The 16,342-nt window shown below is 36.8% G+C and overlaps 1 protein-coding gene across 50 annotated transcripts in view; it reads left to right on the plus strand.

Annotated features, from left to right (window-relative positions):
• Positions 1 to 16,342, plus strand: part of LOC126279005 (microtubule-actin cross-linking factor 1) — a 485,047-nt gene that overhangs the window by 310,473 nt on the left and 158,232 nt on the right. For 48 of the 50 annotated variants that reach the window (XM_049979354.1, XM_049979337.1, XM_049979346.1 and 45 more), the window contains 7 exons: positions 1,237 to 1,602; positions 4,939 to 5,162; positions 5,777 to 5,977; positions 6,475 to 6,775; positions 9,443 to 9,649; positions 9,817 to 9,982; positions 13,096 to 13,233. In XM_049979354.1, the coding sequence (XP_049835311.1) occupies positions 1,237 to 1,602; positions 4,939 to 5,162; positions 5,777 to 5,977; positions 6,475 to 6,775; positions 9,443 to 9,649; positions 9,817 to 9,982; positions 13,096 to 13,233 (1,603 nt within the window). The remainder of the gene's footprint in view (positions 1 to 1,236; positions 1,603 to 4,938; positions 5,163 to 5,776; positions 5,978 to 6,474; positions 6,776 to 9,442; positions 9,650 to 9,816; positions 9,983 to 13,095; positions 13,234 to 16,342) is intronic. The other 2 variants (XM_049979362.1, XM_049979367.1) reach the window with 1 other exon arrangement.

Consider the following 16,342-nt stretch of genomic DNA (forward strand, 5'->3'; position numbering starts at 1 on the left):
AAGATGGAAATTGTCAATCACAACATTATTATAATAATTAAGCATAATAGAATAGATGCCATGTTATTTGAAACAAAATTATGTTGTTACGCAACCATTAATGTTCATCCCAGAAAATGAAATTGGAACAGTGTCCAACTTAAGTTGGCATAACTTCTGTGTTAAGATGAACAGAACCAAAGTGCTGTTATTGTTTTCTTGGCTGCCCACTGACAAACACTGGTAGACATCCATTGAAGAGTGAAGACCGTGTATGGGGTACAGTAGTGGTTTTCGACAAATGTGCTATCCCATATGCATTCTTCATTCTTCGATGGATGTCTGCTGGTGTTTGTCCTTCAGTATCCAAGAAAAGAATGATAGCACTTTGGTTCTGTGTGGAAGCATTTGGTAATAATGCTACAGCAATCCTCTCAAATGGAAACTTTTTGATCACCCCTTATAGAAAAGAAAAATAACAGTCTGAATATTGTGAAAAGGATAGTTGCTACTCACCATATAGCGGAGAACGCGCACACGCACACGCACACAGCTGGAGTCAGAATCTGTCTCCAGCTGCCAGAGACTCTGTTTTGTGTGTGTGTGTGTGTGTGTGTGTGTGTGTGTGTGTGTGTGTGTGTGTGTGTTGGGGGGGGGGGGGGGCTGACTATTTTTGATAAAGGCCTCGTTGGGTGAAAGCTAGCTTTTTATTGTGTCTTTCTGTGGCTCAGCATCTCTGCTATATGGTGAGTAATAACTATCCTTTTCATAATATTGTCCATCCTAGATTTTTCCATTGTTTGAAAAGTAACAGTCTGCTATTCAGTCCACAGTCTTGTAGCAACTGGGTTATGGGAGGGCTTCTGGTTTGACATGTCACCAAATTTTCTGGTTTTAAACTTTTTGTAGTTTCCCTAAGTTATTGTACAAAAATTCCTGTACTAGTTGTTAATTATCCTAAGTTTTTTCCTGTTTACATATCTTTTCTACTGTAACTGTATTCGTATAGCAATGTATTACAGTATATTATATAAATACTTGATATTTTTCTCTTATTTTGTCGGTGTTCTTTTCAGTTCTTACTTATTAAATTATGAACAGTTTTTCTTTTAGTGCAGATATGGCAGGTCTATAGGTATGTCACTGCCATTTCTTCCTTATACTATGGCTATTCATTCAGACCATTTGTTTGTTTTACCTTCATATAAACATTAAATAAAATTTTTTGTGATCCTGTTATGATATACTTTTATACAGGAATACCTGTCCATACTGAACGATTTCCGAGGAGGACTGCCAGAACGCCTTCCACATGTTGAGCATCCTGCACAGCCATTAGTAAGCCATGAAGTTTCAGAGGCATCTGTGCGATATCGGGATCTGTTGTCACGTGCAGAGGGACTATCAGACCGGCTAAGTGGTGTTGGTGGTCGTCAGCGTGAACATCAGGATGCACTGGAAAAAGCAAGAACATGGATGCGTGAGGCAGAACCTCGTGCACACAAGACTTTAGCAGAACCAACAGGAGCAGACCCTCGTACACTAGAAGAACAGTTGATTCGGGCACGTTCACTCTCGTCAGAGTTTGTTGCTCAGGGAAGACTCATAGATGCAGCCAAGCTGGTGAGTTCTGAGGGAATGTAAATTTCTCCATGTCTCTCTCTCTCTCTCTCTCTCTCTCTCTCTCTTTCTTGCGGGGGGGGGGGGGGGGGGGGGGGGGAGGTTGTTAAACGGAGAAAAAGTTGCCAATCTTGATCCTATAGTCTTATGTAGACTATGTCAACATTTAATTATTAAGTGTGGTAGCGACCAGTTCTTGTTCCTCCTTGCCCATCTTTGTAGCCAAACGAGAGAGAGGTTGACAAGACACATCCTGTGGCATCAAAAATGCTTAATTTGCCATGAGAGTTTAAGTTTCTGCTTTAGAGAAATATGGAAACCATATGTTGACATCAGTTCACTATGATTAAGGGGAGAGACAATATTTGACCCCAGGAAATCCAGATTTTAGTCTAAAAATATATATAATAATTTTATTAATATGAATATGGCATTTTAAATTCCGTTAAAATGTATTACTATAAATTGACCACATTTACCCGATTGGAAGATGAGGTTTCTCCCAAACTTGTCATTTTAAAAATACAAGGTCATCTTATATTCGCAGATTAAACTATTGCTGCTGAGGTTAACATTTTAACATCATTTAATAGAGTATATAGGAATTGTCTTACATTTACGGATCACGCTACAGCTATGGAGATAATGTGCAGATTTATCTTGAAGAATTCAGAAGGATGGGCAAATGATACTTGCATTCCTGATACGCTTGTTACTGTATAGATGTTGCTTGAACAATCACGTGACATTTGATTCACAAAGTGCTAGTACAAGGATTACATGAGTAACTATGATCTAGCCACTGCAACAATCTATTGCTCTGCTTAAAATTTGACAATTTTGTGAAACACAGGACAAAATAGCACTAAATTTGATGGTATTACGAAGTGTTACTGTATTTGAATAGGTTTTGCAATAAAAGCTCTCATACGAGTATGGATATTGTGTACAAACATTAATGCTGCTTTTTAAATAAAGGTAACTTTCAAAAGCGTAAATGTTGTCATTAAGAAAACATTACTTGTTCTGAACTCAGATCAATATTTTGTTTGTTAATGAGGGACTGTAAATGATTTACTAAGTAGGCCACAAATGAGAAAATCGGTCGCTGTTCACATATTAGAATACTGGGTAAAAATGTTATTAGCATTTAATCAGCTTTAGAACATGATGGTGACATTCAAATAAACAAGAAGGAAAATTAATCCTGATTGAAATGTCTGACAAACAAAATAAATCATATTAAACTGACTGTAATTGTTGTCTTGAGAATAAATTACAGTGGCAAGACCCATTGTGGAGATTGTACCAATAGATTCCAGTAGATCATAGCATGAGCAGAAGTTCAGTAATTGGAATGAATCATGATTTCAATCTTTTATATAGATATCAGTTACTGTTATTACTTAACAGCAGTATCCATTTCTGCAAGAAACAGCAAAAGTCCAGATAGGGGCCATTGGTGTGCTTATGTATTTTGTGGTGCAATGTTGTTGATGCTCACCATTGTGTTTTATCCGTGGGAGAGTGTCGCAGAGATACTGAAGTACCTGAACTGGAAGACTTTACAAGGTAGATGTAAACTACTCCCAAGAAAGCCTATTAACAAAGTTGCAAGAACCAGCTTTAAATGATGACTCTAGGGATATAGTACAATCCCCTATGTATCACTGATGTAGGGATAATGAGGTTAACTCGTATGTGAATGGAACAGCTAGAAACCCTAAGGACTGATAAAATGGGTCGTACCCTCTGCTATGCACCTTATGATAGTTTGTAGAGTATTGATGTAGATGTATTACTGGAATGAAAGTGATTACGTCAGTGGCTGGTTCTATGCAGCCAATGAGAGAGCAGCGAACAGATGATATATTTTGGAAGCAGGAGACATTGTAACATGCTATAGCATGAAAATAATAAAAAATAAAGGCTCTTTACTCAGGTGTAGTTTGTTATAAATGTCACTATAGCATGAAAAATACTTCGTGAATATTGTCTTTGGTTTAAATGTGTTGTAGGTTAAAAATCCAAACAGTAATCTTAACAACTTGACTTCTAAATAAATCGTAAGCAGAACGGCTTTCAACATTGCTATTAAATGTCCTTGGAGAGCTGTGGAATTATTTTCTAACAAGCAATCCCTTTTTTTTTCTCCCACCAGGGGCTACAAATTCTTTGAAACATGACTTTATTAATAATCTCTGGTATCTGGTTCGATGTATACGTAGACAATACACACTTTATCTTATTGAGCTCATTGAACATCATTTATGTGACACAGTGTGAAATTTCCTCATTCTAGGTGCTTTCAGGCAATGTACTTGGTATATGCAATCCAGTATGAGTGAAAGTTTAAGCAAAATCTGAAAATTATTAAGACTGTTGTTCAATATTTCATAAGATATTAAGAATTTATCACTCATCTTCAGCAAAACTTGGCTCTCTGGGCTGTATTTAACAAAAAGACAGCCAATGGTGGGAATAGTCCACTAGTCTTAATGTTGTATTACCCAGGAAAGGACATTACTTTTACACTAATGTTGGAGTATTCCTTTAAACTTTACAATAACAAATGTATTTTCAAACACAAACAAAGAAATTATTAATTGCTACAGACTTTGAGAGATATATGTTGAACAAAATCTTGGTGCGTCCATTCAATTCAGCGAAACTAGCCAAAGGGGTGAAACATTTTATCAGACAAAACAATTGCCATCTATTTTTTGCAGTGTCTTTTTTTTTCTGTGAGATCATGTACACATGGTACTCAACATTACATCTTTGGTTCAATTCATTAGACATGAGTATATTTTTTACGTACATTTAACATCTTCACTAAAGTTAGTTCCAGGAAATGGTATAATGCTCAGATCAGTATAGAAGCAAAATCCAGCTTGTATTTGAATAAAAACAGCTGTTTTCTCAGGTCCGACTGTAACCACAAGTGCAGAAATTGCAACTTATTCAGAAGTAGTAGCCAAATATTTGTGACAGTGAAGATACAAATTTCACAACTCTGCTATTAGGATGGTGGTGATGGCGATTAAAAATAATATTATCAAAATGTAGATATAATGTTAACTTTTTAGGCAGGTATGTTGTCAATAAAACAGTTTGTAATTTTGATCAGTGTGAATATGTTAAAAGTAAATTTTTTTCAAGAAGCCTCTTGAATAAGTGGGGGTCATCTTATTATCAGCATCATCTTATACTCGGGTAAATATAGTATGATGACAATTTTTTACAAAATATTGATATAAAAAATATACTTGTTATTGTATATACTTAGTTTTTAGGGTAGTCTAATTAGCAAGTTACTAATATGTGATACATTTTCAGTCTCTTGGAGCACTCCTGCGGTCTCTTGAAGGTCAGCAGACGCAAGCAGAGGTGGCGTCATTGGAAGCACCTGTTCATGAATTAGAAGACAAATACAAGCAACTCTCAGAGGCTCTTTTGGAGAAGTGCCAGGAACTAGACACTGCTCTTGTCCAAAGTCAGAGTGTGCAGGATGCACTTGACAGCCTTACACAGTGGCTGAACAGCGCTGAGAATAATGCCAAGTAAGCATATGTGATCTACTAGAAGTATCAACATGTTAGTGTGAAATCGCTCAGACCTGTAAAATGTGCACACAGATTTAATACTTAAAGCCTCACTAAGATGCAGGAAGAACCATCAGAGGAATTACAGTTAATAGCAAGAAGGTTATTACAAATAATGGATGGAGTAAAGGGTGACCACTCGAGATATGGTAAAGATAGTTTACAGACGTACAAACTAGACTGAAATCATCACTGAACTTCAGGGCAATTTCTTCCCTTAGAGCTACTAAAGCACGATCATATACATGCATGGTTATATTGTCCCAATGATGTAACTGGACTGCAGCACCAGGAAGAGAGAGAGAGAGAGAGAGAGAGAGAGAGAGAGAGAGAGAGAGAGAGTGGGGGGGGGGGGGGCATTATTTCTCTTCCATCCAGAACTTCTTGTGTTGTAAGAACAACGGCATATAATGTTTACAGACCCTATTTGACTATATGATAGCAGTTGTAATTCTAATGTATGTATCTGATGTATTGTGGTCTTGCTTTTAGTCTGCTCAGCTTCATACTGATTGTCTTGTACACCGAATGATAATGCGGACACTACACTACACACATTTTGTCCATTCTAGGAGTCTTCAGCGGCCAGCAAGCCTCCACAAGGAAAGACTAGATGAACAACTTCGTGAACATAGGCTACTACAGGCAGATGTCGACCAACACAGGCCTAGCATTGAAAGTGTGTCTCAGTCAGCTCAAGAATTAATAGCCACTGCATCAAATCCTAGGCTGGCTAAGAAAATAGATGTGAAGCTCAAGGATGTAACATCAAGGTTTGTGCGAGACAATAGTAATTGTTCATCACCAATACATTTTTGTCATTTGTGTTTGCTTCCACAAGATGTTGCCCAAATTGTCATTGCATATATGCTAAGAGAAGTGTAATTGGGCAGCTTGTTTCTTATAAAATGGTGTATTTGTCTCTCTTTCTCCTCATAAATGTCTCCTTCATTACCTCCTCATCTGTCCTTTTGTCTGATACATCTTACCCCTTCCAATTGCCACACCCTTTTCTAATTTTGCTTGTTAATTTTCATCAGGGGTCTAAAGGGAACTTCTGCAAAGTATAGACAGCTATTACTTGCAGTTTGGCACTTCGTGTACACAGATGTCTAAAATTCTTTTTTACACATAAAATAAGTCTATGTCACATATTTCTGACTCCACCCTCTCTGTTTCCCTTTGAATAACTTGCATACAGTTCACTCTTAGTTTTTTTTATTGTGAGCATCTCAGTGACATTTTATATTCAAAGGTTACAATTTTCCAGATTTGAGAAGCTCTCTGAGCGAACATTACGCCGTACAGAATTGTTAGAAGATACACTTGCAGCCTTGACGTCATTCTCGACACGTGCAGGCAAGCTGGAGACTTGGTGTTCACAGACCGTGGAAGCACTTGAAGCTTCTGCTGGTCGCTTGGATGCTGAAGAGTTGCAAGTTCGTGTGGATACACTAGCCACACAGAAGGAAGCACACAGACCAGAGTTTGAGGAAACTGTTCGAGCAGGCCGTAGTCTTGTGGGCAAGAAAGATGTCACCGACACTGTTCCTCTAAGAGACAGAATCAAGGCAAGTATTATCACAATCACTGTCAGAATGTGTTAGTGGGAATTTACCTGTTCCCTTAGCCTACATCAGAATCTGCAAAGTGGGAAATGCATGGATATGCCAGCTGGATTGTGTTCTGGTTCAGCTGATATTTAAGTTGCATTATGGACAGCAAATGTACTGAAATGTAGTAGTGTAGTAACCATGTAGTGGCAAATAATAGACTGAAATTAAAAAGAATAGAAAAAAGATGGACAATATGGGTGCGTGAGTGCTGATTAACTGGAAAAGTAGGTAATAAATAGCAAAAGGGGGGTCGAATGTGCAATGTAGAAGGAAGTAATTGAGTCTGTGCGTCCACTATAGGTAATGCCTAAGCAGATGTAAAATCGTCATGAATAGCTTGAGAAATTCATTTCTGGTAGACAGAGATACAATGAGGTAAAATAAAAATCACCAACTGAACATTATTGATTATATGTCCCTTATTTTAGAATGGAAAATCCAGTGCAGATTTCCTCCCAAAATAGTGATGTTAAATGCTGCACTTTATGATGAATGGGGTACAGTTGCTAGAGAAGTAATTTACGAATTGTGTAGATTCATTGCCCTATGCACTCCTAAAATGATTGTGCCTAGCTGCCTGTCTGCCGTCATGTTGAAATTTTGATTATTAATTCAGATGAGAGATTTGAATTGGATCTAGCTCAATACTTATTTGTGAGAGAGATTGCAAATTTCCTTTGCCTTACACAGAGATAGCATGATGTTGCTGAAAATATGATTTTTAGAAAGTTTGATTCTTTGGATGGAAAACTGTGAAGTTTGACTACATTTAGTTGTGTGCAGCAGTCGTAACCAGTCAAGTGAACACTGTATTATATTGAATTATATATTGTGATTGAAAGGCTCAGCACCTACGAACATAAACATTTTTGAATTCAAACTGCCTTAAAGATCTTTCGTGTATCATACATCATAGCCTATATGCCGAAGGAAATTGTGTATTACCAGCAGACCCAGTTGTCGTAACATCTGGTGTGGAACATTAGCGACAAGCAAGCACTATCTCAGGCATTTGTTTGTGAATGGGCAAAGCTTGTCTTGGCTGTATAAATAAATATAGTGCAGCTGTTGCTGATTTTCTTCCAAAATGATTAGACTTGTTTAATTGCTATTCTAGTGTTTCACTGAAGCTTTACACTAACAGATGAAATATATACAGGGTGTTCCTGTTAGAGTGTGCAAAAATGCATCAGGACATAGAGACTTCTCCACTGAACGATTTGAGGTGGGAACCTGGGGTAAGAGAAGCCAGCTTAAGGAAGTATGGAAGTAAACTTTTCTACTGTATTGTCGAGCATTAATCTTTTCCAGCTTATTTACGACTACCTGTGTTATAGTTTGCACGTACTGTGCTGTTTACTGACATGTACATTCTTTATTACCTGCAAGGAAACAAGGAGGATGAGCCTGATTACTAGGAAGTCGTGATGCAATAGGCCGTTTGAATGGCCACCAGTACTTGAGGGTTGTGCAAAAGGTTCTACCTGAGTTGATGGAGAACATACCCTTGGCTGTTCGTGAGAGGATGTGGATACAACATGTCCGTGCACTGCCTCACTTTAGTGTGAATTCCACAACCATCTCAATGCTGTATTTCCTGGTCGCTGGTTTGTAAAGGGAGGCCCTATTCCATGGCTTGAGAGGACACGTGACCTGAATCTCCTTGATTATTACCTATGGGGATATCTAAAGACACGTGGATATGAGAGACCAGCGGATATGGAGCTGGAATTAGTTGCCAGAATTGTAGCTGCCTGTGAAGTGATTCAAAACACACCAGGGATATTTGTCAGGGTGTGTCAGAATCTTGTTTGTTGATGTCATGCTTGCACTGAGCTTGTTGTCAGTCAGTTTCAGTACATTTTGTAAGATACTGTACAAATGATACCCTCATTGTGTCAGTTACCCGTAACTAATGTAAACAGAAAAGTACACAGTGATTTGTTTTTATTCCTATTATCTCCTCAAGATGGTTTCTCCGACCCCTAGTTCCCTACCTCAAATTCTTCAGTGGAACATCCATTATGTCCTTTTAAATTTTTGCACACTCTTACAGAAACACCTTGTATGTTGAAGATGAGAATGTCAGTTGAAACAATGAGGAACCATGGTAAAAGTACAACAAATGAAGGAAGGAGGGTGAGGAATATTGTATCAGCAAAAAAATAAATAAATAAATAAAAAGAATAAAATAACATTTATAGCCTATGCTTTTAGGGATTTGTATGTTATTCAGGTTAAGTCACGCTATCCTGCAAAGATAAAGTTCTTCTCCATCATTTTAACATATCCTCAGATCGTTGCTACAAACTTTATGGTCTTCGCTCTTCAGTGTGTTTCCATATCTGCCGTATTGATGAAAAGTGAATCATACCAATTGCTTTGTTTCCAGACATGAGGAAATTTGTGGATGGATGTCAAATGAGTAAGATGGAGCTGAGACAGATGTGTAGTTCATACAATCAGATAGTTGGAAAGTCATTAAACTGCCACTTGTATCTTATCTTTTAGGTGAATATTATTACAGAGTTTGGGAAATTTAGTAATTATACAAATCTGACAAAACTTTACAAATTTGTGTAACATCTACTGTAACCTTCAACTACCTTTCCTTCATTTTAGTACCTGGAGGGTCAATGGAAAGAACTGGGACTTCAGCTTGAAGAGAAGCAGCGTCTAGGAAAAGCACGTGTTGACCAGCTGAATGCGTACGAGCGACTTCATGAACAAGTTATGGAGTGGCTGACAACAATGGAGAGTCGTGTACAGCGACTTGATCCTGTTGCTGTCGATACAGATGTTCTGCGTGCTCAAATTGAAGAACTTAAGGTTTGTTAGAGAACTAGACATTTCTTTAAATTCATACATGAGGAGTGTCCTTTGTAGGTAAAGAATTCATTTATGACCCACACTACCTTTCAAACGTGTTTGAAAACACTCGTGTGACATGAGAAGAACTGATTATGAATGATCAGTTTGGTTTTATTCACTTGTAGCCTCTCCACAAGGAGTATCGAGAATATGTTGGAACAGTGGATCGTCTGAATGACTTGGGAAATGCTTATGACAATCTGCTTCGTGGCGATCGCCCTGAATCACCTCAGAGACGTCGATCATCTGCTTATAGTCCCACAAAGAAGACTTCAGTTACAGCTAGCCCACGTAAGTTCCTCATATGTGCCTACTTAGAAAGCTATTTTCTAGTTGAAAGTCTTGTAAATACGTGAATGCTTTCACAAGGTGTCCTGTATGGGAAAAAAAATTACAAACAAAAAAATTGCAGGGTATCTAGTAGGGATGATTCTAAATTTTTTAGTGAATAAGTGTAAAGAGGGAGCGATTACAAAATGATGATGTTAGCCTCATACATGAGAAATACAGAATCTTTTAAGATCATTTCTTGTCTGTTATTGACGAACTAATCGTAAGTTTGTTGCACAGTACCTATTACCTAGTTTTTCTACAGAAAGACTTAATGAAGCAGCAGACTGAGCTATTTGAGTCAGATAGCAAAGAACTTCAGCCATTTGTTAATCTGTAAAGGGCGAAGACTTCAATTACAACTAGATACCAAATAGGGTATTAATAGTGTGTGTACCTAACATTATCAGTCTAAGTAATTATGTAAACAATTTTTCATTCTAGCATTTTACCCGTGCATACTTAAACCTAACCTAACCTAAAATTTCAGTGGGAATGTGTGTACAATGGAAGTGGGAAAAATATGAAGTTGAAATCAATAGACAGTTTCCCTCATGGCGAAAACAGATTCAAAAGAACAAACAATAAAAGTTGAAGGAATGTAAACTGAATTGTGTAGTTCGTGTAGTGAGATGACACTGTTGGTAGCCATGTAGTAAATGAAGTACAGATGAAGTGGCTGCTCCATGTTGCGTTGCTGATTTTGTACTATGGCACAGAGTAAGCTGTGGTGTGTGCTCGTATCATCCTGTGCAGTGGGCATCCGTAGGATGTGAAGCTCAGTGTGCTCTGGGAGACTGTCTCAATTTCTGTTTGGCCAAGACACCAGACAGATATTTATGAGGTCATGCAAAACTTTACACACCTTTCTTTATTAATAAAATTAAAATATTTTACGAATGCTCAAAATGCAGGCACAGCCATGTGCGATACTTATAAAAAACAAGATTTTCTTACGCTGACATCTCAGTACACATACTTGCTCATGAAATGTATGCTTGACAGCATGGACCTTTTTTTTTTTTTAAAAAAAAAGAGTAGTGTTACCTATTTGGTTAAAAGGACACAGAGGAATGTCCTTTATGTTGTAAGAACATTTACTGTTAAAAAAAATTGCAGTACTCTGTAGCATAATTTCTTAGTATGCTCTCACAAGAGCTGAAAAATCACTTCTTGAATGTTTTTTCTCTTGGAGGACTACTTTTCCCTGTAGGATTACGTTAAACCATTAATTGTAATTTACTAAATGGGATAGAAGAATGGGGAAATACTGTATACGAAACATTATGTTCACTCAATTGTATTATTGTAATTGTGATACTCTGAAATTATAAAAACAATACTGGCATGTTTAGATGGTCCAGCCTACCTGATTCAAAATTGCTGGTTCAGATAAAAAAAATTCCCAGGTTTATGCTGGTATACTTTCTATCAGCACCATCTTTGTGCTTCCATTCATTGTTTGTTGTTATTATTCTTGTTGTTGTTGTTTTTGTTTTGAAAATTTATGGTTAAAAGTTATATTTCTTGTTTCTTACATTAAAAACAATTGTGTAATGTATTGAGCATTTACATAATGAATTTTTGCTCTGCAGCAGTATGTGTGTTGAAGTTGAGAAAGCAGGAGGTAGGTAGTACTGGAAGTGAAGATGTGGGAGTGTGTTGTTAGTTGTGCCTTGCTAGCTGAACTGGTAGAACATTTGTCTGTGAAACCCAAAGGTTCTGGGCTCGAGTCCTGGTCCGGCTCACAGTTTCATGGAATGATGTGTTTCCTGATCATACATCCTAGGGTAGAGGTTCATTGGAGTAAAAATAGGTAATATTGTGATTGGTGTTTCAAGTCCTGAAAGAGGCTATTTCATTGTATCTGATAAGAAGTGACTGTTATCAGTGGTGGTGGTGGTGGTGGTGGTGGTGGTTGGAGGGCGTATGTGAAATAAAACTGAATTATGCTTCAGGAGGAGAGAATATTTCAGGAAGAGAGAATATTTGGTTTGTAAAGACCTTCAGCTCTTCTCAAAAGGTATTATCTATCACTGCATATGTAGTGTGAATAGTTTTTTGAAGGCTATAAAACATGGAGGTTGAGCGCGTTCCTTTAGAAAGTTCATGGATTGCTTCCTTTCCCACCTTCAAATATCTAAGTTTGCACTCTTGCTCTCTAATGACAACAGTATCGGACTGAGATTGGGTGATATAGCAACATTGCTTCATATATGGTGCTCTCGGAAATAGTAATGCGATTTTGTGGTTGTAAAGGCTATACCACCTGTCATTTACTGATTACTTCATATATCTAATTAAGCTGTAAATTTTTGTAATGATTGACTCACTACGTGACATTTGTTGCGAGATTTCCATTTCTAAATGTTTGTATACCCTTCATAGCCAAACACAGCAGGCAGCGATTGCTTACTGGTATATCACAAATCGGCCACATATATAAAAAATAGTCATTTTCAAAGTGATAAAATGAAATAAATCATATCAAAATGCATTACATTTGAGGGGGTTTTTTTTTTTTTTTTTTTTTTTTTTTTTTTTTTTTTTTTTTTTTTTTTATATATATATATATATATTTTACATAGTGCAAAAACTTTCCAGTTACATTCTCCTAGTTGTCTATGTGGCTATTACAGTTTGTCACAATACCATCATCTTTCAGTTCTCTGAATTCATGGCAAGTGCTTTGGCACATTACAGTTATTTATATCTGTCTTTGTGGGCCTACTTTTAATTATGTGATTGAACCAATTGTTAACTCTCTAGTTTTGAGTATCATGGAGGAGAAAAATATTTTCTAATTGTCTTTTCAGTTGGTACTCGACATTCAGTTTTATCTCCTCTTCCTTTTTTTTATTACTCTTTGTCTAACCTCTGTGTCAGAACAGTTTCACTCTCTGATAATTTGAATTGCAGATTACAATTTTCTGTTATTTTAAAGGGCTACCATACTTTTCTGTTCTTTCTGCTATTGTTCTAATATCAAAACTTATGAACTACAGAACTCCCTCTACAAATGTAGTTTAGACGAAAGTTCACCTTGTCAGTCATTTGGGAAACATTTTATTCAGTTCGTCGATCTTCGCAAGAAGCTCGGTCACCATCTCCCACAAAATCTGTCGGCTTCAACGCTCAGAGCCCTGTTTCTCCTGGAGGTTCAAGTGGTTTCAGCAGCAGACGGTCATCACAGGATGGCTTCCACCTTGAAGGTGAGACACTTCTCCTTCAAAATATTAAGTTTGGCTCTGTGCTTCTATCAAAAATGTAGGTGTGGTGCTGTGCATGAATCATTCATTTGCTGCCAACATTATGTAGTATCTGAGTACACCTTTATGTAAATCTCTCTCTCTCTCTCTCTCTCTCTCTCTCTCTCTCTCTCTCTCTAATTGTACACCATCTGTGAAGCACATATCTGAAGATGAATGTTAATCATTCATGTTCAGTTATATGTTTCAATCCTGTATGTTTTAATTTTTTGTTACCTAATTTGCATCTTGTTCTGGCAATTGTGTAGCTTTATTCGCTTTCTGTTTTATTTCTTTCCATTGTTTGTTTAGTTTGGTTTATGATAGCAACATACTGATACAGGAAGGTACACAACTGCATTTTACATTCTAACAATTCGCTACGATATTGTCAGTAGCAAGCAAATACTACCATTGCTAAAATTTTCATCTAAAACAAATCTTCGTTTCGTGAAGGCATACAGCTTTAATGCAAACCTTCTTCATTGAGTTATTCATCTTTTAGATCTGCAGCTCTTGTTTTTCTTTCTGTGTTTGCAGCTAAAGTACAGGATATAGGATCTGCCTATTATGCAAGAGCACTGTTTTTTTTTTTTTCTTTTTATCCAGACATGTTTCGGCACCTCTGTGCCATCATTAGTGGGTTTTGTTTATTGAAAACTGTAAAAAGTGAACATATTTTTGGTTGTAGCTGATCTGACAAAGTGAGGCGTAAAGAAAGTTTTTAGGCCTAAAGAAAATTTTTGTTCATTTTTCTCCTTACCATGATTTTACATTATATGCTGTTGCAAGACCATTTGTGTGGTGCCCTGCACTGATGTCATCTGCAAACCAAACGACGTAAATGTAAATGTCAGTGTTGATTTCATCGCCGAGTAACACATCCCCTTATTTTTAAAAAAGATAATTTTGGTTTGACAAAATGTTTTGCGTATGTATTTGTTGTTACTCATATTTTGTTGTGGCTGATCCTCCTACGCATTCTAAGGGCACTGCACACACACACACACACACACACACACACACATACATATTAATGTACTGTGTGTATTTTGTTTAACGTAGCAGTTAGGAAAAACAACAACAACAACAACATAGTACTCATCGTGTTTTGTGAAGTGAAGTGAAAAGGCGTTTAGAAAAATGAAATTACATAAAGTACATTAATATGTGTCTGCAGTGCCGTCAAATGCAAAAGGAGGAGGATCAGCTGCAAAATATTTGAGTAATAACAAATATATATACAGAACATTTTGCCACCAAAATCACCTTTTTTAAAAATTAAGGGATGTGTTAACTCGATGATGAAATCTTCATTAACATCATTTGGTTTGAAGATGACATGCTATCAGTGCGGGACGCCATATAATGTAAAATAATGTTAAGAAGAAAAACCAACAAAAACTTTCTTTTGGTTTCACTTTGTCACATCAGTTGTAACCTAAAATACCTTCACTTTTTACAGTTTTCAATAAACAAAACTCACTGGTGATTGCACAGAGGTGCCCCAAAATGTTTTGGTAAAAAGAAAATAAAAACAGTAGAAAAATAGTCCTAAAGTTTGCCTGAAATGCTCTGTTGTCAAATTGTGAATTTTACTTTCAACCATGGTTGCTTCTAAATCTTCCCTTTGTTAGTATCAATATATAATGTGCCTGCAAAAAGCTGGTTTGTTATTGTGAACATTGCCTTATTTGTTGGAAGCTTCGGTAAAATCGAGGAAATGCTGGTGTGAGTTAGTTTTTGGTGGTAGCTAGCATCAATTTCTGTGCCATGCAACTACAATTAATGGCATTAATATGTGGTCTTGTCATCCCACAGAACATCTGGAGAGCCTGCCGTACAGGTAAACAAAGAAATCTCATTATTAGTGTGCAAGTAAAAAAATTGAAGTCAGTTTTGATTTCTTTGTAAAATGGAAATTGATAGTCTTTGTATGTTCCTATGTGAAACCTTATCAAGTATTAGCATTCTAAAATCTGTGGGAGTACGTTTTATATGATCCTCAGAGGGGAAGCATGTGGACATACAGTAAACGAGATAAAGAAACAGCAAAATTGTAGTCATCAAAGCATGTGAATGGGTTTTCTCTCTTGCCAACTGTAATCGGTTTCAGAATAACATGGTGCGATAGAGTTCTAATATTTCACAAAATTGGGTTGGATGGTGACCAAAGCTGCTGTTAAGTTTTCATAGTTGAGAGACCACTCTTAATTTGTACATTTAGAATAGATTCATTTTGTACTTAAATCTTATAATTTTCAGTTTTTTGATTGTGTGATACTATGTGTGCTTCTGTGTCTTTCTGATCAGTATTTCATCGCAGCATGAAGTAAAATAAAATTAGTTTTCTGTTAAGAGCATTCTGCTGCTGTTACTACTACTACTACTACTACTACTACTATTAGGTGCTGTGCACACTCGCTTTAGTTTTTCCATTACTAGTTACTGATTCATGAAGAATGAGTTGCACTGTGTACTAATCAGTTGCCTAAGTTACCCATGCGTGTTAGTTTCAAAGCTAGGATTTTTATCCAAAACAATGGAAACCCAATGTGTTTTTCATAACAATTCCTTATTCCCAAATTTGATTTAAAAACTAGTAAATTCGTAACAAACCCTGTTAATTCAAAACAGAAAACAGTGGCACGCGTGCGCGCGCGCTCCTGTGTGTGTGTGTGTGTGTGTGTGTGTGTGTGTGTGTGTGTGTGTGTGTGTGTGTGTGTGTGTGTGTGTGTTGTTGAGGCAACTAGTTTTCAGCAAGTTACACCAGAAACTGCAGGCATTGTGTGTCCTAAATTTGTTCAGATGGACACAGTTTTCATTAAGGATCACAAAAGACGCAGAAGGAATGTACGTAACCTGTAGTATAATTTTTTAAGATGCCTGGCTGTAGTATATGAGGGAGAATCATTACGTTCCGTGCATAAAAAAAAGAAATTAGGTGAAGTCACCATTGACTGGTGGAATTTTTTTAGTCGTGATATACTACTATCATAACAGGCTTCACACACAATTATATATTTTATGTGTGTATTTTCTAATAGGAACAGTACTGTTGATTGTTTTTCAT

This window comes from Schistocerca gregaria, chromosome 6 (assembly GCF_023897955.1).
Source record: "Schistocerca gregaria isolate iqSchGreg1 chromosome 6, iqSchGreg1.2, whole genome shotgun sequence".
In the NCBI taxonomy this organism is placed as follows: domain Eukaryota; kingdom Metazoa; phylum Arthropoda; class Insecta; order Orthoptera; family Acrididae; genus Schistocerca; species Schistocerca gregaria.